Below are 22,737 nucleotides of genomic sequence, written 5' to 3' on the forward strand. Positions count from 1 at the left end.
TTGATCTAGATATGCTAATTGGGAATGTTCAAAGTAGCTTGTTTTGAGTGGTCCTGCTAAAAAAGGCCACACATCCCAGAATGTTGTAGAAGAAAGTACAGTACAGTACTATGCTACTGGTCAATTGCTAAAAAGATTGGTCGAGGTCCTACATTGGTGTGTGTGACACAAAATAATCCTTGTGATTAGCTTTGTGCACTCTGCAGTGCTTTCCCCAAAGCAGTTGTCATACTGCAGATGTGCCTGTGCCACTGTTTAGTGGCAGCTATTTAATGTCTCACTGAAATTGAGGGGAGGCAGTGACCAGGAGAAGAGGTGAGCTTTTGTGGAAGTGTAGAAAAGTGGTCTCACTACTCTTTCCCGGATAGTTGCCTCCTCTGGCCAGTGAAAGGCTGCAGCAGCATCCCATAAGGCCAACAGATTATGAGGAGAAGGATTTGAACACTGCATGCAGAGCTGGTATCCAAATCAAAATTTATGTGCATGTCACTAACATGAGAGTTCAAAACAAAACATGTTTGGACTAATTTCAATTAGCAACAGGATTTCAGCCCAAGTTTTGTCAGTGAAGTCAGAGATAGTTTTGCCCACCTCTGGATACAGTCTAGATTTTACATTCCAATGTCATCATCAGGGAAACATGACCAATAATATATCAAGTGTTTTAGGTCAGATATGTGCAGCCATGAGGAGAGGCGGGTAAGAAATAAAATTATTATTATTGACACAGTATGACACAGAAAACAAGATATATATACTGGATTTTGTATCACAAAATCACAAGTCGAACACTTCCCAGGTGTTTAGGACTGTGATATATTTTCGGATTATTAAGTATTACTACTACTACTACTACTACTACTACTACTACTAAAGCCCAGCCTTTTCCCTTTGTACTCTTGTCTTGCAGACCATGCAGAGAAGTTTGTGAGCATTTTTCAGCAGACACCACTGGGGAAATACATTGCCAGCTTCTCTGAGGAAGAGAGAGAAACTCTTTTCTACTGTTATGTCAGAGACTTCCTCCTCCTGACAATGGGTGTGTCCTCTCAGAGCAAGTTAATTGTACGTATTTCGATGACAAGTGTCTGAGTGCATGGAAAAATTAATGTTCTGATGTTCAGGAGTTCTCTACTAGTTTGTGGCAGTTCTCTATGGTATTTGTAATTACTGTTTGAAAGCTGGATTCCAGGTTTGTTTTTGGACTGTTTTTAGGATATTTTGGAAATGTTACTGTGTTTTTAAAATGTTTTCAGTCCTTGTTTTGTTTTATTTTGTTTTTATTTGCTCATCACCTCAGAATCTCTTAGTGGAAGGGGAGGTAATTCAAAAATACCTTAATACATATCACATACATTGGGCACTGTAAAAATAAAAGCTTAAACAAATGCAATATTGTTTCTACAACATAGAATATTACAACTGGATGACAAAAACTTAATTTGGCCAACTGAAAGGCATAAAATACATGACATCAGTTTGCAAAGCTCCACAGGCTTCTTCATCAAGCAGAAATGATAAAATAGATCACAGCTCAAATGAATTATCTACATTCAGCTTTTAATGTTATTGGAATTTATGTATATAAACAAATGCAGCCCCATGAACATAAGCTGAGTGGAATGGGAACAAAGGCCAGAGAATAATTTGGCTTCTCCAGCTGAAACTGTAAAACAACCGCCTCAAGAACTGTATTTGCATCAGTAGATTTTGAGGCAATATGGGTGTTCATTCCTCTGTTGTAAGGTAAATGCATGATAATAGTCTTCAAGCAGAAGCCAACAAACCGTTAAAGTGCTCACAATAGATCCAATGGACTCTGGTCTTACCCTCTCTTCTTGGCGTCCTCTCCATTTATCTCCCCCCCCCCCTACGCCCCACCCCCTCCCAATCACCCACCTGCTGTTCATCAACAAGTCTTGAGCCATGGTTGGTGTCTCTTCCCTTAGGATTACGGGAGTATGCTTTCTTCAGACCAAGAGTGGAAACGTGGAAAAATTTTGAGAGGTGATACACAAAGCCTTCACCATGTCTGTAGCTTTGATGCTTCCTATAGTTTTCCTACATAGCTAAGTGGTCATAGAGATCTTTAATGCCCTTTGCCTTCCTCACAGTCTTACGTGTGGAGATATGAAGGCAGCCTCTTCCAGTTCATCATGGTGCAGTTTATGTTCTTTGGTTCGTCTACTAAATGTTTTACTGCAGGAAGGATTTGGGATCCTGTTTGTTTTATGACCAACAGTTGTACTCCTGCAGTGTTATAATGGGGTGTATAATCATTAAGAGATATTATTGACTGTTTAAAGCCTTGTGTTTTATTTTAATAACTCAAACAGTGTTAATGACAATTTTTAAACTTGCACCTTATGTTTAATCTTTGTTTTGTGTTTTTTATTAATATGTATTTTGTGGAAATATGTTATAACGTGAATTTTAAAGAATGTTTTTAGGTAAATGTGTGTTTTAGCAATGTTGTGACCCACCTCGAGCCATGAGGGAGAGGCGGGCAAGAAATAAAAATTATTATTATTATTATTATTATTATTATTATTATTATTATTATTATTATTATTACTAGCTGTGCCCAGCCACGCATTGCTGTGGCAAAGTGCTGGTGGTATTGGTTAAAAATTGTTGTGGAATTTTTATTTGATTTTATTTGTATTTTTAAATTAATTTTATTGTAACTTATCTGTTTTATTTATTATATTTTATTATTTTCTTGCATTATTTTTAGTTATTTTCTGTTATTATAGTATTTTATTGTATTAATTTTTAGTGTTTTTAATTATTTTTAGTGTTTTTTATTATTTTTATTGTATTATTTGTATTTATTTTATTTTTATTCTTTCATTATTATTTGTGTTTTTATTATTTTATTATTTGTATGTATTATATTTTATTATTTGATTATATTATTATTATTTATGTATTTTAAATTGTATTATTTTATTTTGGTTTTTTAATTTGTTTTTGTATTTATTATAGTATTTTTGTTTCTCTTTGTATTGAGTTGCTCTGAGTTCTGCGGTCTGCCTGGTCATGTTCCAAATGTATTGTCTCCTCATGTTTTGCCTGCATGTATGGCAGGCATCCTCAGAGGTTGTGAAATGTGTCGTAACAAAAGGAAGTGGAGTTGATATATCTGTGGAATGACCAGGGTGGAAGAAAGAACTGTTGTCTAATTTAGGCAAGTGTGAATGTTGGAATTGGCACTGAATAGCCTTGTAGCTTCAAAGCTTGGATGGTTCCTACCTGCCTGGAATGAACAAAATGTGGCTCCCAGTATTTAAAAAATCAGTGAAATCAGGACAGTTAACTAAAGAACAGCACTGAGCAATCAGGGAATTCCAGACATGATGTACTGAGGGCCAGCTAACATCTCCCAACAAAGGATTCCTCTCTAAAGCAGGAAGGAGGCAGGCCTTGAAGCTGCAAGGGTATTCAATGGCAATCAAGGTGGGGAAGTGGAATATTCACAGTTGCCTGAGACAGATAAGAGTTGTCCCATCCTGGGTATCATTGGTGAGATAAAAATAAACATCCCACTTGTCTGTTTTCAAACAGATCTCATAATCTCTGAGGATGTCTGGCATTGACATGGATGGCAGTTAGGCAGCAGATAGGGTCGTGAGGGAATGGGATGTTTAATCTGCTTTTCCTGAATCCCTTCTTATTATTCAACATATTCAGTTATCCAATGTTCTGCCAGGGTGTTTATGTTGGATAAGTGAGACTCTACTGGATATCTTATATTATCTGTTTAGAACTGGATTATATGAGGCTCCTTCTACAGAGCTGAATAAAATGCACACTGAAGTGGATTATATGGCAGTGTGGACTCAAGATAATCCAGTTCAAAGCAGATAATATAATATTATAAATGGGTTATATAGCTGTGTGGAAGGGCCTTGAGTCTACAATGCCATATAATCGAGTGCAAATTAGATAATCTGTATTTTATAGGCAGTGTGGAAGAGAGAGTGAGGCCTGAGTAGGTTGCTAGGAGACCAAGTGGGTGGAGCTTAGTCTTCTAACTGGCAGCAATTGGCTAAAGACAATTATTCCTCTCCCTCTAATTAGGACTTTATTTTTCTTTTCTTTTTGTTGTCTGAACGTAGGGGCAAGGATGGTGGATTGTGCTGCCAAATTTCTAGGTTCTAGGGCTTGTACTTTTGTTGTTTAGTGGCAGGGGAGGACACCATTTGTCTTTTATATATATAGATTATTATTATTATTTATTTCCAGTTGCTGCAAAAGGCCCTTTTATCATGCATAGAGGAAATGAAGGAAACCTCTTCCAGTGCTGAAGAGAGAGTGCTGCCTCTTCCATGGATCCATCTTGCTTACTATAAATTTAAAAGTCGACTGCAAAACCTTTCCAGGATTCTTGCTGTGTATCCTCCTGTGTTGGATGTTCTTAATAAACATGCTGAGGAAGGACGCAGCATCCCATATGACCACATGGTAAGAAGACTATTCTGTAGATTAGTTTTAGTGTTCTAGAACAAAGCAAGATCTGAAAAAAAAAACATTCTCATGTTCCTTTTAAGTATTAAGAAAAATGGAAAAATTTTGAGAGATGATATGTAAAGCCTCTCACCATGTCTGTTACTTTGAAGCTTCCTATAGTTTTCCTACATAGCAAAGTGGTCATAGATATCTTGAATGCCCTTTCATATTAAATCATTTGTACATAACTACAGTGTCACAATCTTTTGTGTAAATGTACATTAAACATTTATCACAACTCCACTGGAAAAAAAATGGAAATAGAACTTGAATAATACATAGGTGAGGGAGATTGAAAAGGCTTCAAACTAGAACTGATGGAAAGTTATTGCTAAAACAAGTATATAAAATTTACTGTAGACATGCAATGACCAATCTCAATAAAATAGTTAAGAATATAGACATCACACTGGAAACAAAGGTCCTCATAGTTAAAGCAATGATATTCCTCATAGTAGTAACCTATGGATGCGAGAGCTGGACCATAAGGAAGGCTGAGCGAAGGAAGAGAGACGCTTTTGAACTGTGGTGTTGGAGGAAAATTCTGAGAGTGCTTAGGACAGCAAGAAGATCAAGCCAATCCATACGCCAGGAAATGATTGTCCTTTTCATCAATTACTTGTCAATCAGTCGAAGAGGCATTTTAACTGATAAGTAGAATAGACATTGTGAAACAGAAAATAGATAAGCTTTGGTCACAAATATATTATTTGTGTATGACAAAATGGATAATCTGCATACTGCTCAATTTCCTTTTCTGGCATATTAACAGGAAAGGGCTTCAGGATCCAGAGTCATGCTTTCCTGTATACTCATTGCTCAATCTATCGATAATATTAATTAGACTATCTAAACAAAATTTATAACTTTAGAAAGTACACCCCCTCCTTACTGTCTTGTGTCTATATTAACCATCATTGTTGTGCCTCATTATCTTAGGTACTAGATGTGTTTGCTGCAGTGGCTTGTACTGAAATGTTGGAAGAAGATATATTAAAGTGTAGACCTCAAACTTGGCTCCAGCAGGTGAAGAACCTTCAAATGCCAGTTGAACTTGTTTGTACAGGAAATTATTTGCAAAGCAGGGGAAACCAATGTGATCAACTGCTCCAGGAAGTCAAGTAAGGATTTTTCAAGGCATAAATAAAATTTGGAGATTAATGATAGATGGCAAAGGCTTTTAGTTGCCAACCCTAGTTATGTATAACTCTGAAATTTTTAGTAAAAAATTCATCCCAAAAAACCTTGGTTGACCTAGCAACAGCTCAGTGTAAGTACTGTACCTTAATTCTTCTCAAAAAGAAACCATCCCATTTTCTGAATAGAGTGGTGAAATGGAAAAGTTAGTTCTCTCACATGGTCTCTGTGAAAACCGCACATGTGGTAGTTAGTTGCACGTGTGCAGCTAGTTCGGAACCTTTAATAGCTGTTTTCAATTAGAGGGCTATGGCCCCCGCCCCTCCTCCCCAGAGGGTATATATATGGCATGCTTGGGCCATAGCCTTAGTTCCTTTTTTTTCCGCCGTGTGAGCAGCAGTCTATAGGAACCTCCTGTAACTCCCTTTCCTTCCCTTACTTACCTCGTTCTCCTTCTGCCAAACATGGCGACTCCAGTTTTCAAAAAATGCCTGTCATGTGGGGGAAAGCTCCCGGACACTGACAGGCACGACAAATGCCTTCTTTGCCTAGGAGAGGCCCACTCCACAGCCTCTTGCTCTGCCTGCCGGGCCTTCACACCCCAGGCGCGGAAAAATAGAGAAACAAGACTTAAAGCGCTCCTTTACGAGCGAGCGCTCCTCCCTCCTCAGGCGGCTCAAGCAAACCCCTCGGCACCTCCAACGCCAGGACGCTCTCTTTGTCTCCCGCCTCCGTCTCTCCCCCCAACGCCGTCAGCGGCAGCCAAACGCAGCCGTTCCTCCTCCACAACCAGGGAGCATGCTGGCGGGGAAAAGGAAAAGGAGAAGAAGAAAAAGCGAAAGAAGCATCGCTCCGCCTCCTCCAGCCAGTCTCTCTCTCACTCACTTTTCACCGCTCCGAGGGCGGCGCCATCGCCAATTCCGCCCACACCAGGGCGTCAACTTAGCCAGGAGGCGGGGGAACCCCAGCCTCCGGACGCAAAACCTTCTCGGGGTGAGGAAACGGCCCTGCTCCCAAAGGAGTCAGCCAATCCCCCCGCACCTTTGTCTCAACAAAGCCTCTCCACCCCGATGAGGCTGGACACACGGGCCCGTGCTCTCGGGACCGAGGCACGCAGGGCTCACAATGCGGAGGAGGGCCAGGCAACCACTTCCCTTCCTACCATCCCGTCGCCTGAACGAATCTCTCCTGCTCAGCGCCTCCTTTCACCAAAGGCTGCCTCCTATTCTCATGACCTCTTCCAATCTCCTCCTCGTCGCTCTACATGGAGTGAACCACCTACGCACAGTGCACTCCCTCCACTACATGAAGACCTTATTCACCGGTCTCCTGGTGGTAGAGAATTTTCTTTGGCCCAGTCGCAGCCTTTAATCGAGCTCAACCACCCTTGCTCTCTCCACAAGACCCCCCGCCCATGACACAACCTTCCTACCAACATGAAGAGCCACCACAATACCTCTCTGCCTCCAATTCAGAATCTTACATATCTGAGGGCGACCAAGCGGGGCCACCACTGCCAGACCCCACACCACCCGAAGAAATGTTAACATTTTCAGCCCTTATCATAAGACTCTTGCGGGCCTTAGCATTACCAATACCCAACCCACAGAAGCCTATAGAGGACCCGTTGTTTCCTTCAGAACAACAACAAACTCCAACCCCCGCTATGGTTCTTCCTCCTTTACCATACCTCCTACAACTGGCCAGAACCCCAGATACCCCTCCCTTTGCTGTCCCACCGGTTTCAAGGAGATGCGACAGCCTCTATAGGATTGACCTTACCTCCGCCCTTTGGGCAGCAAGACCACCTAAGCCCAATTCTTTAGCAATAAAGGTCACTCAGGGTAGATGCTCGTCCAAGTCATGCCCTACCCCGGCTGACAAGGAAGGCAGGAAACTGGAGGGATTAGGCAAAAAGGTTCACCTCACCGCTGGGTTCGTGACTAGGCTTGCTCACTATGGGGCCTATATGGCTTCCTACCAGGATTACTTATGGAAGAAGGTCGGTCCATACCTCGACATGCTACCTTCGCAACACCGCTCCTTTGCTACGGCATGCCACCATGAAGCCATTGCCCTTGCTAGAGCCCAAAAGGAGATGGCGAAACATATAGCGGATACCGCAGGTCACATGTTTGCAACGGCGACAGCTATTCGTAGACATGCATGGCTTCGAGCTTCCACACTCTCCGAGGAGGGCAGAGATACTGCGGAGAGCTTACCAGTCCATGATGATACCCTGTTCCACCTGGACACTGATGGCCAATTAAAGAGTACTCAGGAGATGAAAAAGACAACTTATAGCTACGGCTTTACTTCTTCTGGTAACTACCCTCCCAGGAATAGATGGACCCCATACTCATCTTACCAGCGCAGGCCTTATGGTTCCAATACCAGACAACTGCCGCAACCATCCCAACCCCCCCCCCCCTTCGAGGCAGCCAGCATCTACTCGCTCTCGCCAACAGGGCAGGGGACAATACCAACCTAGATCACAGGGTCGTTTTTAACAAACTTTCCCCCTGTTCACCTCCAAACCCATTTCCCCTCACTGAGTTAAGGGCACACATTCACCACCCTGTTACTTCTCCCTCCACTGATCACCAGCCTCCTGTTTATTTTGGTTCACGTTTAGCACACTTTGCACATCAATGGCACCATATTACCACAGATAAGTGGGTGCTTAATGTAGTATCACATGGTTATGTTATTGAATTTCACACACAGCCAAGGACGGGCTACATCAGATCCACAACCCCATCCCCTGTCCTTTGCCAGGAGATTAGTACCCTGCTCGAAAAAGGGGCAATTGTACCCTTGCATCCTTCCTTTTTTCCATTTTCATTTTTTTTCCGTTATTTCTTGGTCCCAAAAAAAAGATGGGGGCCAACGCCCAGTCCTTGATTTGCGACCCCTTAATTTTTATATCAGTTCTCGGAAATTTAGAATGGTGACAATAACCACAATTTTACCACTAATACCGAAAGGCGCCTGGTTTGCTACCCTGGATCTACGGGATGCATACTTTCATGTGGCTATAGCTCCAGAACACCACAGGTACCTTGCTTTCATGGTCGGTGACCAAGCTTTTTGTTTTCGTGTTTTACCTTTCAGTATTTCTACAGCCCCCCGTGTTTTTACTAAATGCATAACGGCAGTAGTAGCCCACCTCCGCCTGCAAGGAGTCACTCTTTACCCCTACCTGGATGACTGGCTTCTAATTGGGAGGTCACGACAATCCCTCCTTCACAATATTGACACTACCCTTTCCCTTCTCCAGAATCTAGGACTCGTAGTCAACTTCAGGAAATCCCACCTTCAGCCAACTCAACAGATCTGTTTTATCGGCACGTTACTAGACTCCACCACGTGCACAGCTCAACTCCCAGAAGACCGTTTTCGTGCTCTACGCACATCTCTCTTCCTCATTCTTCACTGCCCTTTCTCTTCAGCCAAGGACATACAAACCATTCTAGGCCACATGGCCTCCACAACGGCAGTCACTCCATATGCCCGCCTAAGGATGCGTCCGCTTCAGGCCTGGTTTATCAAGACCTTCGACCCCGTAAAGGACTCTCCACACACCAGACTCTCACTCCCAAGTCACGTCCGCCACTCCCTTCAATGGTGGACTCATCGCAACAACATTTGCGTGGGCGTTCCATTCCGCCCAAGTGACCCATCCACCACCATCACAACAGTTGCCTCCCTCACTGGATGGGGAGCATTCTCAGGAAACCTTGCAACCCATTGGAGGCCATTGGACCTCTACAGAAATAACACACCACATCAATGTCCTCGAACTCTTGGCTCTCTTCAAGGGCTTGCGGGCGTTTCAGGACATACTATCCAATACTACAGTTCAAGTCTGCACCAACAACACAACGGTGATGTGGTACATCAACAAACAAGGAGGTACCCGGTCCAAGACCCTCCTAGCCATCACACTAGCAATCTGGGACTGGTTCATCGATCACAACATCTATCTCATAGCCATACATCTACTGGGCCAACAAAACATCTTGGCCGACCATCTCAGCAGGGCCACACTAGCTACGCACGAGTGGTCCCTTCATCCGACCCAAGCTCTACAGCTATTCAACAAATGGGGCCAACCTCAAATCGACCTTTTTGCAACATCACTCAACACCAAATGCCATCTTTACTGTGCCCGGGCATCCCCACCAAACCTGACAAACTGTTTGGGCGATGCTTTCCTCTTCAATTGGAATGGTCCCTTCCTCTACATCTTTCCCCCGGTACCTCTTCTCATCAAGGTGATCGCCAAGGTATACAGCAACAAAGCCAATTGTATCCTACTCGCGCCTTTGTGGCCCCACCAACCTTGGTTTCCGATTCTGTCAACCATGGCAAAGGGCAACTATGTCACTCTTCCATGTTGCCCAGACCTCCTCACAGCCAACCAAGGTCGTCTACGCCACCCAGACATAGATCGCCTCCGCCTCACAGCTTGGAGGATACACGGAGACCTCTCTCTCAAGCAGTAATGGACATTATACATGCAGCCCATAGGCCATCTACCTGACGCTCCTATGAATCGAAGTGGCTGAAATTCTCTTTCTTCGCCCACCTTCATGGAGCAGACCCATTATTAGCACCTACCTCTGTCCTCTTGGAATACCTCGCCTCCCTCGCAGCTGTTGGCCTCTCACTCTCATCCATCCGCTGCTACCTTGCCGCAATCACCGCATACAGAAGACGACATGGTCACTCTTCTTGCTTCCAAGACCCCATGGTACAGCTTTTTCTGCAAGGCTTCAAAAAATCAACCCTCCCCATGCCCCTCCACCACCAGCATGGCATCTTGACCTTGTGCTCTCCGCACTCATGAAACCGCCTTTCGAGCCAATGGCAACAGTAGATCTCTCATATGTCACGTGGAAAACAGTCTTTCTCGTAGCTGTAACTTCGGGTTGTAGGGCCAGCGAACTCTGTGCTCTCTGTTCAGATGAACCCTATATGCGCTTTCACCCAGATAAAATAGTAATGAGACTTGATTTATCCTTCCTACCCAAGAGAGCATCTCTTTTTCACATCTCACAGGATATTATTTTACCAGCCTTTTTTCAAACACTGACCACACCATTAGAACGCTCCCTTCATCTTTTGGACGTACGGAGAGCACTTTCCTTTTACCTAAACAGAACCAAACCTTTTCGTTCTTCACCCAAACTATTTCTCAAATACCGTAAGGACACTAGAGGCTCCCCTGTATCTCCACAACAACTCTCGGGATGGGTGGTTGCCCCCATCCGTCTAGCCTACCAGATGGCGGGGAAGGACCCCCCATGCATATCAAAGGGCATTCTACACGAGCAGTGGCAACTTCAATAGCCTTCAACCATGGTGTTCCTTTGGAGGACATATGCAAAGCAGCAATTTGATCCACACCATTAACATTTGTTAAACACTACAAACTGGACATTCTATCGAAACGCCATGCAGCCTTTGGACAAGCAGTCCTTTTTTCAGCGGTGGCATGACACCCACCTGCCTCGGTGAGTAGCTTGTTAATCTACCACATGTGCGGTTTTCACAGAGACCACGTGAGAGAACAAATAGTTGCTTACCTGTAACTGTGGTTCTCTGAGTGGTCATCTGTGAAATCCGCACATCCCCGCCCTTCCTCCCCGCTGTTTGTCATGCCTGGGGACTCTGCCATTACACGGTGGAGGAACTAAGGCTATGGCCCAAGCATGCCATATATATACCCTCTGGGGAGGAGGGGCGGGGGCCATAGCCCTCTAATTGAAAACAGCTGTTAAAGGTTCCGAACTAGCTGCACACGTGCAACTAACTACCACATGTGCTGATTCCACAGATGACCACTCAGAGAACCACAGTTACAGGTAAGCAACTATTTGTTCATCCTGTGAGAACATAAAATATGCACCAATTTATTCTCCTTTCTCCACCACAAAGCAGCTTCTGGCCTTTTTGAATACGTGGGCGGTAAAACGGTGGTGGAAGAGGTCAGAGACAGCTGGTGACACTGCTGTTTTCACCTCTCTGGACCCTCTACTTACCTAGAAGTCATATCAAAATCACTAATCTCCAAACCTACCCTCAACTTACAATTGAGGTTGACATACATTAGTATACATGGTGCATGGCTGTTATTTAAGCCATCCATATCTCAAGTCCTTCTACAGTAGTCAGCTTTCCTTCAAAGCCTCATTATTGACACCCACTGATACTCTCAATTTCTGTCGTACAAGTTATACATGTTATATAGTCAGTCATATACATATGCAATTCTGTATAAAGTTTTTTTTGTGGAAGCTGCCATGGCAGATGGGCTAACAAATTATAGCCATGCTTATTGGCAAATCTTTTGTTTATCTTTCAGTTGGAGTGGCTTAATAGGACAGATATGACCCTTTAGCGCCCCCCTTCCCGGTCAGGCAAGAGCTGTGTATGAAGGGCAGGTGTGCTACTGGGCTCACTCTGCACTAGCTTAATTGATTATCTCTGCATAGGGCAAATATCTTAATTGTATTACACATTTGGAGTCCATTTCCTGTATCCAATTGTCTGATATTATTGGTGTATGTGTATATTTCCTGAGTTAGTGAGAAGAAGAATTGACAGAGTGGATTGCATCCTATCATCATCCAGAACAAGCAAGAAAGATAGCTGATGCTGCGTTTTCCTAAGTCCAGGTTAAATCAACATAAGATTCAGACAAAGTCCCAAAATACATAGACAGCCAAAGCTAAAGTCCTTCTAAGCCAGTTGTTTTCAACCTGTGGGTCCCCAGGTGTTTTGGCCTACAACTCCCAGAAATCTCAGCCAGTTTACCAGCTGTTAGGATTGATGGGAGTTGAAGGCCAAAACATCTGGGGACCCACAGGTTGAGTGTCACTGGTCTAGGCATATAGTTTTACACACACCAACCATTGGGGGCGATATCAGAGTCCCAAGTTACCATGGTCATACCGAGTGTATTCAGCAACAAACACCCATCAGAATTCCAGTACAAAATCAACAAAGCCAGCAGTCCAAAGCTAACAGCGTCTGACGATAAAGTCAGAATCCAAAACACAGAAGTCCGAAGTACACTCCAGAGTCAACAAGGCCAATACAAGAGAGATACACCCTGAAGCAAATACATTGCCACTTTAAACAAGACTGAAGAATGTTTGTCCTTTGTTCTCAGATGTTGCCTGTGTAGAGCCCCCTTCTCTGCTAATTAGGCAGACCTCTGAATCGCAGCATGCTCTTGTCTGAATCATCAAAGGGAGAGCATTTAACTGTACATCAGCCTGCCATAATGTACTGGCTTTTGCTTGTTCCTCCTGCTGGGAAGTGGTAGCTAATGCTGAAGGGTCTTCTTCTGTAATAACTAAGCAAGGCTGGGGTGTGTGTGTGTGTGTGTGCTGGGAGCTGCTGGTCTCTAACACTGGCCCTTCCAGCAACCCCTCATCCTCACTGTCAGAGCTAAACAGGATGGCTGATGATATCAAAGCCTAGAGTTTTCAGTCAACTTCTTGTCTGGTTCAGTTTTTTCGCTGCCATTACCCAAAGTAGAGTTTATTTTTATTTTCTCACCTTTTGTTTTTATCTCTCTTATTTCATGCATCTGAATTCCCTGCTACTTGAACTTTTTTCTTCTCCATTTTTTCATTTTTTTGTCTTTTGAACTTCAAAAAAAACCCCTTCTCTTTCTCTTAATATCTCTTCCTCTTCTTTCCTTCTCTTTTCAGCTCTGGTGGGGAAAAGGGTTTCTGCTGTGCCTAAGAAGTTTTAAAAAGGGTCTCTTCTCATGTCTTCTGACCTCTCTAAAAGAGTAAAACCAAATAAGCTCCCCTTCTCCCCACCCCCAAACTGCAAATCAGCAGAGACTAAAAGATGATTGTACATGCATATCTCCACACACAGTCTTCTACAGCCTGCATGGAGATTGGAGACAAAGGTCTTCGGTCCTAGACAAAGGTCCCAAATGAATGGGATTGCCTGCAGTCTCACAGGAGACCCCACTCCCAGTCCTCCTTTACCAAATATCCACCTCCCAAGGACAGACCTTATGTGCTCTGACTGCAGTAAGCAAGGAGTTTGCTGTGTTTGTCACATGAAATGAACAAATCATGCATTCATAGAGCCTCCTGATATTCCCCCCAGCTCTCTGTGCCTTTTTTCAGCTTTGCTTCAGGATGAAGGAGTTGGCTACCATTTTGAAGAAGCCTTTTCCAATGACTATTTTAAATGCTCTTCTCAGTCCTAGAGCGGCCATTTTGAAGGTCAGCAAGGTACTGTTGCAAACAGGTTGAAAACCAGCATAGTCAGCATGGCTGTTCTCCATTGGTTTCTCTTTCACTGCGTTTATTAGATGGTGATGATTGGAATCTAGATTTGGAATCTTCCTTGCCCCATTCTGACTATAATTTTACTTCTGCATTCTCAGCCAATGAATCAAGCACCGTTTCTCGTGCATGCTGTTACTCTACCTCCTAAGAAGATTTCTTATAGCACCAATATAGGCTGTGGGTGATGCTGCATTTATGAAAAGGGTGGTCCAAGAGGTGATTCTGTCACGATGGCAGCCACTCTCACACTCTTTTCAGGAGGTAAACCTGGGTATGTCCCACTGTGGATTACTTCTTTCATCAATCCAGAATATGCTACATTGGATACTTGTTGTGAAAGTGGGTTCTGGGTTGCTTTGAGAAAGAGTCCACACCTCCCTTCATGTCTGCTATTTCCTATCTGGATGATTGGTTTAAAGCAGAAAGAAGGGTTTTTTTCTATTTGTGTGCTTTCTTTGTGCCTATTCCGTTGTTTGACTAAGACATGAACTGGCTGGCCAAGTTAGTGATAGCTTGAAAACTCTTAGCTTTGATGATATCTGCTGACTTCCCTGCCTGTTCTGGGATTCTTCCTATCAACAATCCATAATTTCACAGTAAGTATGTAGCGTGGCATTTTAATAAATAGAATATGAATTGGTTTTCTCCTTGAAACAGAAACAGATGGAGTCGAGTTTTCTCCATGTCCCTCTTCGTGGAACATGTGATTCTTGAAGCTGAAACATTGATTCCAGAGGTGAAGAATCAGGTGAAGAGGTACAGCTTGCAGATTGGAAAAGTAAGAACCTCATTGATGAATGTAACAATTGACAGTCTTAATCATTGATTAGTAGTGCATTATACAGGTGTATAATTATTATCAAGTATGTAAATATTATCTTGGATTAAGTTATATCAGATTCAGTCGCATTTCTACCTAGCTGTTCTAATAAAAATGTTCAACACAACAAAGTCAATTGGGATAGTTCATTTGACTAGATTCTCTATAACAATGGGAACTAATGCATGTTTGTTTTTAGTTGAGCATCTTGTTCCCATCCCTGCTCGTAACCTGGAAGGTGACAGTTCTTTTTGTTATTTTCAGTGTTTTCAGTGGGATTCTGACATAAAAACCCATATCACATTCATTGCAGTGATGAAAGTGATGTGCCAGTGCAAGGATGAAACTAGTTCAACATTTTGCAAGTAAGTCTTTTGGAATAAGTTTGTTTCATTTAGTGAGTATGCTTTGAATTTGTCCTCATAGTTAGACTCAGGAATTAATATTCTAGCTGGAGATTGTTAACTGCAATGGAGAAAAGAGGTTGAAAAATATTACTATGAGACCAGTTCTAGATTTTCTTCTCCATTTTGGACATGGTAATATTTGATCCCTTTCCTTGTGATGATTTAGTTTGTTTCGTGGTTGGATATTCAAGTACAAATGTTGGAATTAAAATAGCAAAATCCAAAACTAAAAAACTCCACTCCTAAATAAGAAAAGCATCATATGCAATAGTATGGAAACAGTGGCATATGGCATATGGAAACAGTGTTTTACCCATAACTAGCTACAGCATAGACTACGAGGCAGCTAGCAGTTGCAAAGATAGGAAGGAGAGAATAAAATTATATTTCCGGAGTGGCTAGACTGTAGTATTATGTTGATGCCTGGGAATATCTCCGGTTCTGACGTCCAAAGAGGTTTTATTTCTCAAAAGGGTAACTTCACTTTTAAAGGAAAAGGGATCTGTAAAGGGAGATCTAATTATTTATTTATTCAGAGATTTTTTTATCCTGCTCTTCAGCCACAAAGGAATTCAAAACAGCTTACAAAATGATAATTTGCCCACAGGCTTACAATCAACATATGATGATGATGATGATGATGATGATGATGATGGCAATTGTAACATTTATTTTTTATTTTTTGCCCCTCTCTTCTCATGGCTCAAGGTGTTAAATACACATTCATCTAAAAACATTCTTTAAAACAAACATATTAAAACATACCTCCCTAATCAGCTAGGCTGCCTGCATGAGTCAAGAATTTGTAGTTCAATAAAGGAACTTTTGCAAACTCTGTCTATGTATCCCAAGTATCCTCAAGCTATGGCCCTTCAGATAAGTACAATGTAATACATAAGACACGGTGTAGCTGTGTCTTGCTGGCTGCCTCCCTCCCACTTAATGAACAGCGAAAAGGCAATTGACAATAGTGATTTGAGTGACATCTATAAGAGAAGGTAGTTATTTTGGGGGATGGGTTGGGGGATTAACATTTTTTTATTTATACCTTTTACTTTTTGATTAAAATGCTTATATAAATCCTTATTTGCTATGATAATGTAAGGAGCCTAGTGTTCCTCATCTTTTACCATCCATAAATTTTGGAAATAGCTCTAAAGAGACCCAACTATTATAGACAATGGTCAGATATTCCAGGAGATGAATCAAGAGACACGGTCTGAGAACGATTGGTCTAGAGACCTTTCTAATTAAATAAATGTTATATTATTATTTATTTAATATTTATTTATTTCTATCCCGCCTTTCTCCTGAGTCGGGACTCAAAGCGGCGAACAGCATATAAAAGCAAAATGACGTGACATCCAGTAAAATGAACAACAACATATATTTGTTTCAATTATTCTTGAATTCTCAGGTATGGTTTGAAGCCTTGCCCAATTTGTTTGGGAGATCCCAGAGAACCAGTAAACCTTCTTTGTGACCATGTGTATTGTCACAGTTGCATCAAACTATGGCTAATACCAGGACAGATGTTCTGTCCAGTCTGCCTGGTCAACCTACCAGATGACTATACTCCCACAGTATCTAAGGAACTCAGGTAAAGCTTTATCCCTGGTCAAGTAAAACATTAAGAACTGTTAATGACTTTCAACAAAATGACTTTGTGTTAATGTATAGGCTGTGTATTTCTAAGTGTGCTCATCATGTCATGTAAGTTCTACAGTTGTCTAGATAAATAATACCTCATGTCTTTTCTCCACAGCATTGCCATAGAAAAAAATGCTCATTTCCGTAAATTCTGCAACAGTTTTTTCTTAGACCTGGTTTCCACAATGTGTTTCAAAGACAATGAACCCCCAGAAAAAGCTGTGATTCAGGAACTGCTGAACTTGTTGTTTGTTCACAAGGTGTCTTTGAGAGGTAGGGTCTCATGATTATTATTATTATTTATTATTATTTACAGTATTTATATGATCCTGTGGAATTTTTTACCGGGATGAAGTTACTGTTTATTTCTTCAAACCAATTTGCTCTCCTATCTCTAGGTTTGGGGAATTCCAGTGTACATACAAAATCTCTGTCTCCTTTTGATGATGTGGTGGATAAAACTCCTGTAATCCGTTCTGTGGTGCTAAAGTTGCTTTTGAAGTACAGGTAAGGATTTCCTGTGGTGAGGAGAGCTGGAACATCTTGCTTCTCCTTCAGTGTTAACCCCATTAGTGAATAATGTAGTTTCCCTCAAGTCCGCGTGGTCCCTACGTTGGTTCAGCTATCATTGTTCAGAAATTCTCCCATCTATCTGCAGTCCACTATACAGCTCAATTTCAGGTGCATCCTTGTGTCTTTGGAGAACTTCTTTCATAGGGTTGTTGTATGTCTTTCGGGCTGTGTGGCCATGTTCCAGAAGCATTCTCTCCTGACGTTTCGCCCACATCTATGGCAGGCATCCTCAGAGGTTGTGAGGTATATCCATACCTCACAACCTCTGAGGATGCCTGCCATAGATGTGGGCGAAACGTCAGGAGAGAATGCTTCTGGAACATGGCCACACAGCCCGAAAGACATACAACAACCCTGTGATTCTGGCCATGAAAGCCTTCGACAACACAACTTCTTTCATGTTTAGAAAATGGTTTATATCAGAGGTCCATAAGTTATTTATGAAAAAATTAAAGTGTTTTTTTTTGTTTTCATAGCTTTGATCATGTGAAAGACTATATACAAGAGTACTTATCACAAGTAGAAGTTAGTTGCTTCCTAGACAAAGAAGATAAAATAGAACTATACACACTATTTGTCAACTGCTTTGAGGTAAGTGTATTTTCCCAGTTTACTTTATTTGTTGTTGTAGAGAGTAAGTGTGCCATTGGGGACGGCGCACTTGAGTTATCTAGCATGCAAATTCATTTGTAATTATAGCTGAATTGTTTTGCCAAAGAAGTATGCTGTCTTCCTTAAAAGAAAATGTTAAGAGAGTTTTTAGCAACAAAAAACAAAACAAAACAGTAGTTCATTCCACCTTAACTTTGCCATCCCCCAACCTTTGGGAAACTTCAGCATTGTTTAGATTCTAATAACTCTTCAGAGAAATGGGAGAGTGGCTGCAAAGATGTCAGTGATGGCTGCATGCATATTTTGGAACAAGATTGACTAGTCTAGCAGTTGCTTATGATTTACTTAGTTCTATTGAAGTGTATTAAGAGAAACAGCTAAAGTAAGAGGGGAAAGTACTAAACTGGATTTTCTTTTCATCTGAGCCTTCTTTGCCTTGCCCCCTTCCTGCTGCCACCAAATTGCATTTATAAATTTACCAGACTACTAGTTGCATGGATGATGTACAAAAGTAAATTTCCTTGCAGAAATAATAGCCTGTATGTAAGCTTCGTGTCTGAATTAACTTAAATAATTCTACCTATTTTACTGGCACAAATATGGATGTTTTAGAAAATAAGAGATGATAAATTATTTAGTATTTTCATTGTTTTAATATGCAGGTTACTGTCCACAATGCTGACAGTGGATTTAAAAAAATCAGAAAAAATTTATTGGAAAGTTCACATTTGTAACCTTTCCTGTTGTAAGTGTAAAAAACTTCTATTGGTGGTTCCCCTGCAACAGTAACCACAAAGGGGGGGGGGGGGATATTCCTTAATTTTCAGTCTAGTCATTTCTTTGGCAGTGTCCACACAAATGAAGACTGTACGTACTCTTGCTCAATTATATGAAATAAAGCAGTTTCACTGACATTGGAAAATACACTTTTATTTTTGTTCAGGATTCTATGTGTGAGAAATCAGGAGCCTTCTCTGAGGATATAGAGATGAAGCATCTGGGGGAAGATGGACACTTCTTGGCAAACTATTTACAATGGAACAAGAACAGCCAACCGGCCTCAAAAGAATCCTCCATTGAATACTTGCAGGGAGTGGCCCACATCCGGCTGTGCATGGATAAGGCAGCAGATCTACTTTTTGAACAGCATAGAACCCCAGGCAAGCGGAGACCATGTGAGATTCAAAAAAGAGAGACAATATATGTTTCTGTTTCTCTCTCTCTCTCTCTCTCTCTCTCTCTCTCTCTCTCTCTCTCTCTCTCTCTCTCTCTCTCTATATATATATATATATATATATATATATATATATATATATATATGAAAAACTAACATCTTTTGTGTCTGTATTTTACAAAAGCAGAAGACACTACTTTTGTATGTCTGTGGTACTACCAGAGTTACACCCTTTCATATATAAAACTTTGGAAGATGTTTGACTTCATTATTTCTGTAAAAAATGCTAGTTGTCAATATTTATTTTGTTTCTCTTTGCAGGTGGTATTAAAGAAAAATGTAAGCAACTCTATCTTGAAAGAGTGATGCAGTTCTGTTGTCAGACTCAGAATGACTGGTATAAAGTTTACCTTGCTCGTAAACTTACAAATCAGTACGGATTGGAGTTCACACAGAAGCTTCTAGGCAAACATTCATTTCAGTGGATCTTTCCATCAGAAATAGTTCATCAGCAACAGGTACAGCAGAGATCAATCTCTCTTGTTAGGAACTTCTGGAACAGTGGTGGGGAAAGTGCAGCCGCTTTCCCCGCCACTTGGGTCGCTTATGTCCTTTAGGCTGATTCAATCATCGGGGTCCGAAAGAACTGTATTGATTTATTTTATTGCTGTGAAAATTCTCTAGGGTGCATGGAGAGAATTTTGCCATGATTCCAGAGTCACTTCCTGTTGTTAAAAAAAGGTTTTGTTCGGGCCTGAAACAAATAACGTGGAGATTGCCTTATATTCCTCCTTAGTGCAAAATAATTTTTATACTTTTAGGTGGCAAGTGTAGCAAGTCTTCTGAAGTCTCATGGGGAGAAGTGAAGCCTTTTAACCTCTGACAGTTGCCTATCCATATTATAGGTTAATGATTTCTCAGCAATAGCTTCATTAAGAGTGTCAAGACTAAATTTGCAAAATATAAAAGTTGTTTGTCTTATTGAAACTTGGCCCAAGGCAGAGAATGTATTGCACTACAAAGAAAAGATTATAAAGTAAAATGACTAGGTAGATCTATCAAGGAAGTTTTAAAGATTAGGCTATCCTGCCTTATGAGAAGTCCCTGTCTACTTTTAAAAATGTGTTGGCTTTCTAAACATTGAAATTCTTCTTCAAGGTGACACCTTTGTTCTACACTACTTTAAAAATCCACATTTTAAAAAACTTGATTTCATATTCATGTTTTATAAACATGGGTCTGTATTTTGTGGCCTCAGAAGGATCAGCGTGGTCAAATTGATCGCTTCCTGGTCTGTGGCAAAAACTACAAAACAGTACGTGATGCTGTGGGAAAAGCACTGATTGAATGCCAGGCAGATGATATTGCAACTGCCTTTAAGGTAAGGCTCTTTCTTTTTATCAGAAATATCCACTGAAATACAGTTGGTGAAACTAGGACAAATTTATTTGATTAATTAATTTAGAACCTGCCTTTTTCTGAAATGAAACCATGCCTACTTTGATTTGCTTCTTTTCATATTACAGATGTTTCCAATATAGATATGTTTGTGTTTGTACTAGGAAAAAAGACATATTTGCAAGGTAGTTCTTATTTATTATTTATTTATTTTATTATTTTATTTATTTACTTCATTTTTATCCCGCTCTTCTCACCCCGCAGGGGACTCAAATGTATGTACAACATACATTTAGGCAAAAATTCAATGCCACATTATACAATGCAAATAAAACATAACATAAAATCAATAGAAACAATCAACATATAAATACAATTAAAATATTAAAAGATAAAAACAGCATCTAGATACAATCCCCTCCCCCAATGATCTTAAGGTTTTCTTTGGCTCTCTTACATTTCTTTTTCCTAGTTGGAACACACATGTATCTATATTGGAAACATCTGAACAGATGCCCGCAAGGTTTCCTGTTACTTTATTCTTCAAGATGTGGTGCAGTAGGGTAATGTGCCCCTATTCCGAGGAATCCGCCCTCTAGGATGTTAAAGCAGCAGTTCCTGTTTCCCTAGCTTTCTTCCTTTCCAAGCAAAATGGCCAATGACCTGAGGCCATATTACATCCTTTATTAAATATGAGCCACTTTTGACTGATCATGCTCACCAATAACTTTCCTCTTCCTCAGGAGGGAGATTGGTTTGCCATTGCCAATGTTCAGTACGCCTATTTCTATATTGATATCTGTCTGGAATATCAACAATACCTGAGATTCACAATCGGGAACAATTCTTTCATTTCAAAGTGCTACTCTTTAGTCTATCAGCCACAGCTAAGGTCATGGCTGAGTTGAGTATGACTTTGTTAACTGTGCATATTGGTCTTCCCACACTCCCATACCAGATGCAATTTCCCAGCTCCAGACTCAAGTTGCAGAGGTGGGTCTCCACACTAAGAAGAGCCTTCACACCAGTGCTCTCATTTGGGACTGCTTCCAGTCTTCCTTATATGCATACACCTTCTTCTGAAGGATCAGTAGTTCATGTAAACAGTGACAAAATTAAAGAAGTCAGCACAAACTCTCACAATATTGCAGCCATAGACCTCTGTCTATGGCATTTGTGCATTAATCTCGGGGTTGTCTTAATCCATATTGCGGGCATTCAAAATGTTCGATGAGATCTGCTAAGCAGATTGGCAGTAATCAGCCATGAGTGGATCTTGGACTCCTCCCTCTAAAACATGCAGTTCCATAAATGGGGTACTTCACTGGGGAATGTGTTTTCAACTCCCACTAGCCCAGCTATTTCGGTTTTGCAGCAGAGGGCTGAGAGGCAAGGGTTTTGATGCATTGCTTTTCCATTGGTTTACATGTTGTTCCCTCTCATTCCTCAGTTTCTAGATAATAAATTTAGATTACTTATGTCTTCTGGCATAAACATTACTGCCAATAGGAGTTAATAATCTAACAGCCAGCAATGGGTTCCACATGTTAATTCTTCTTTCTTCCTTAAAAATGGCAACTAGGCTCTTTTTTGCTGTGAGTTTAACACAGCTGCCACATTGCGCTAGGTGTTTTTTCCTGACCCCTGGCTCCTGATGCAAAAACAAATGCCTTAGCAAGCTATTAGAGCAGAAATTGGATCTTAATAGAAACCTCAGTTTCTTCCTTGCCTGGAAGAATGCCACCACCAGACCAAGGAGCTTATCAAGGGAGAACTTTACAGTTCACCATCTTTGCCCACTCTCTTGACATTACCTTCTTTCCTAAGGTAGAAGCAGACTTCCACTTTTCACAAGAGATTGTTTTACAGCATTCTTTCCCAACCCATCATCAGACCTAGAATGTTCACTCCGCTATTTGAATTTTCACAGAGCATTGCCCTTTAACAGAGTTTCTTGCTCCAGTGCTTTTCTAATGTCAGCAGATCACTTCACAAACTTGCCAGATGGGTCATTAAATTGATTGTTCTTGCCTACAAACATGCAAACCTTTCCTTGGATGACCATGTGAAGAATATTTCCATTAGGGCTGCAGCTCTGTCTTCAACTTTCTTGAGGGACATTACAGT

The 22,737-nt window shown here is 41.3% G+C and overlaps 1 protein-coding gene across 4 annotated transcripts in view; it reads left to right on the forward strand.

Moving 5' to 3' along the window:
* Positions 1-22,737, forward strand: part of rnf213 (ring finger protein 213) — a 164,878-nt gene that overhangs the window by 118,671 nt on the left and 23,470 nt on the right. For 3 of the 4 annotated variants that reach the window (XM_062970800.1, XM_062970801.1, XM_062970803.1), the window contains 12 exons: positions 911-1,065; positions 4,249-4,467; positions 5,452-5,633; positions 14,634-14,754; positions 15,061-15,161; positions 16,621-16,803; positions 16,969-17,126; positions 17,252-17,360; positions 17,903-18,017; positions 18,982-19,213; positions 19,534-19,730; positions 20,471-20,593. In XM_062970800.1, the coding sequence (XP_062826870.1) occupies positions 911-1,065; positions 4,249-4,467; positions 5,452-5,633; positions 14,634-14,754; positions 15,061-15,161; positions 16,621-16,803; positions 16,969-17,126; positions 17,252-17,360; positions 17,903-18,017; positions 18,982-19,213; positions 19,534-19,730; positions 20,471-20,593 (1,895 nt within the window). The remainder of the gene's footprint in view (positions 1-910; positions 1,066-4,248; positions 4,468-5,451; positions 5,634-14,633; positions 14,755-15,060; positions 15,162-16,620; positions 16,804-16,968; positions 17,127-17,251; positions 17,361-17,902; positions 18,018-18,981; positions 19,214-19,533; positions 19,731-20,470; positions 20,594-22,737) is intronic. The other variant, XM_062970802.1, reaches the window with a different exon arrangement.

This window comes from Anolis carolinensis, chromosome 2 (assembly GCF_035594765.1).
Source record: "Anolis carolinensis isolate JA03-04 chromosome 2, rAnoCar3.1.pri, whole genome shotgun sequence".
Classification (NCBI taxonomy): domain Eukaryota; kingdom Metazoa; phylum Chordata; class Lepidosauria; order Squamata; family Dactyloidae; genus Anolis; species Anolis carolinensis.